Source organism: Buceros rhinoceros, unplaced genomic scaffold (genome assembly GCF_000710305.1).
Source record: "Buceros rhinoceros silvestris isolate BGI_N320 unplaced genomic scaffold, ASM71030v1 scaffold27180, whole genome shotgun sequence".
Taxonomy (NCBI): domain Eukaryota; kingdom Metazoa; phylum Chordata; class Aves; order Bucerotiformes; family Bucerotidae; genus Buceros; species Buceros rhinoceros.
The window spans coordinates 16703-17610 of NW_010391713.1; the positions used below are offsets into that span (position 1 = coordinate 16703).

Sequence of the window (908 nt, forward strand, 5' to 3'; positions counted from 1 at the left end):
GTAGACTCACCCTCTTCAATGGCCCCACTCACTTTCTCGGCATCAGAGGAGAGGTAGAGGTTGGTGTGATAAGCCTTGAGGTAACAGATGGGGCTGTTCCCTCCCGTCATGCAGAACCTCTCGATGAACAGGTCTGAGGGCAGATGGACCCCAGGGTGAGCCTGATTGCCCCCCAAAGAAGCCCTGACACTGCTCCCCTGTGGCCTCCCAAGAGCCAGATGATGGGAGCTAATTTTGGTCCTGCTGTTCAACAGCATGGCCACCAGCCAGAGCATCCTCACCACCGGCCAACCCCAACTCCGACCTAGGAAACTGGGGAGAATTGGGCTCAGCGAGTGGTTTGGAGGAAGAGACAGGAGAAAGCGTCTCCTGATGTGGCTGCTGAGCAGTAACGCTCTGCCCCAGAGCCACCAGCTCCCGCACCAAGGACAGCCCTGCCCTCAGCTCACCGTAGTGGTTGATGCTGTTGATCAAGCGAACCCCAACCTGGGCATGGTTGTTGGTCATGAGGACGATGTCGAAGAGCTCCTCACTGTCGGGGTAGAGCTCGCGCAGCTGCGTGTTCACCGCTTCCAGCGCCTGCAGCACCCCGGGACGAGGAGACGGGGGTCAGCGAGCCCCAGGCATGGCCCCAACCCCCTTCTCACCGAGCAAAACCCTTCTGGTCACCAGTCCACGGATTTGGCCTGACCCCAGCTACACCCTGAGCCAAGCTGACATCAGCAAGCGGCTTTAGCTGGGGAAAAAAGACTGACTGGGGGGAAAAAAGGACATAGCTCCTCTTCCATTTTCAAACAAAAGGTTTCAAGTTTTGAGAGATAAGAATAAATTCTCTCAAAGTTACACCTAAGTGATTTTCAAGCTGTCAGAAATGGAACAAGTCTCTCCCCACCCTGTGGATTAGCTTC

General features: G+C 55.8%; 1 protein-coding gene across 1 annotated transcript in view; it reads right to left on the reverse strand.

The window, feature by feature from the left end:
- LOC104499328 (cytosolic 5'-nucleotidase 1A) overlaps positions 1-908 on the reverse strand; it is a 4206-nt gene that overhangs the window by 1432 nt on the left and 1866 nt on the right. The window contains exons 4-5 of the mRNA XM_010142821.1: positions 450-579; positions 11-133 (exon numbers count right to left, since the gene is read on the reverse strand). Coding sequence (XP_010141123.1) covers positions 11-133; positions 450-579 — 253 coding nt within the window. The remainder of the gene's footprint in view (positions 1-10; positions 134-449; positions 580-908) is intronic.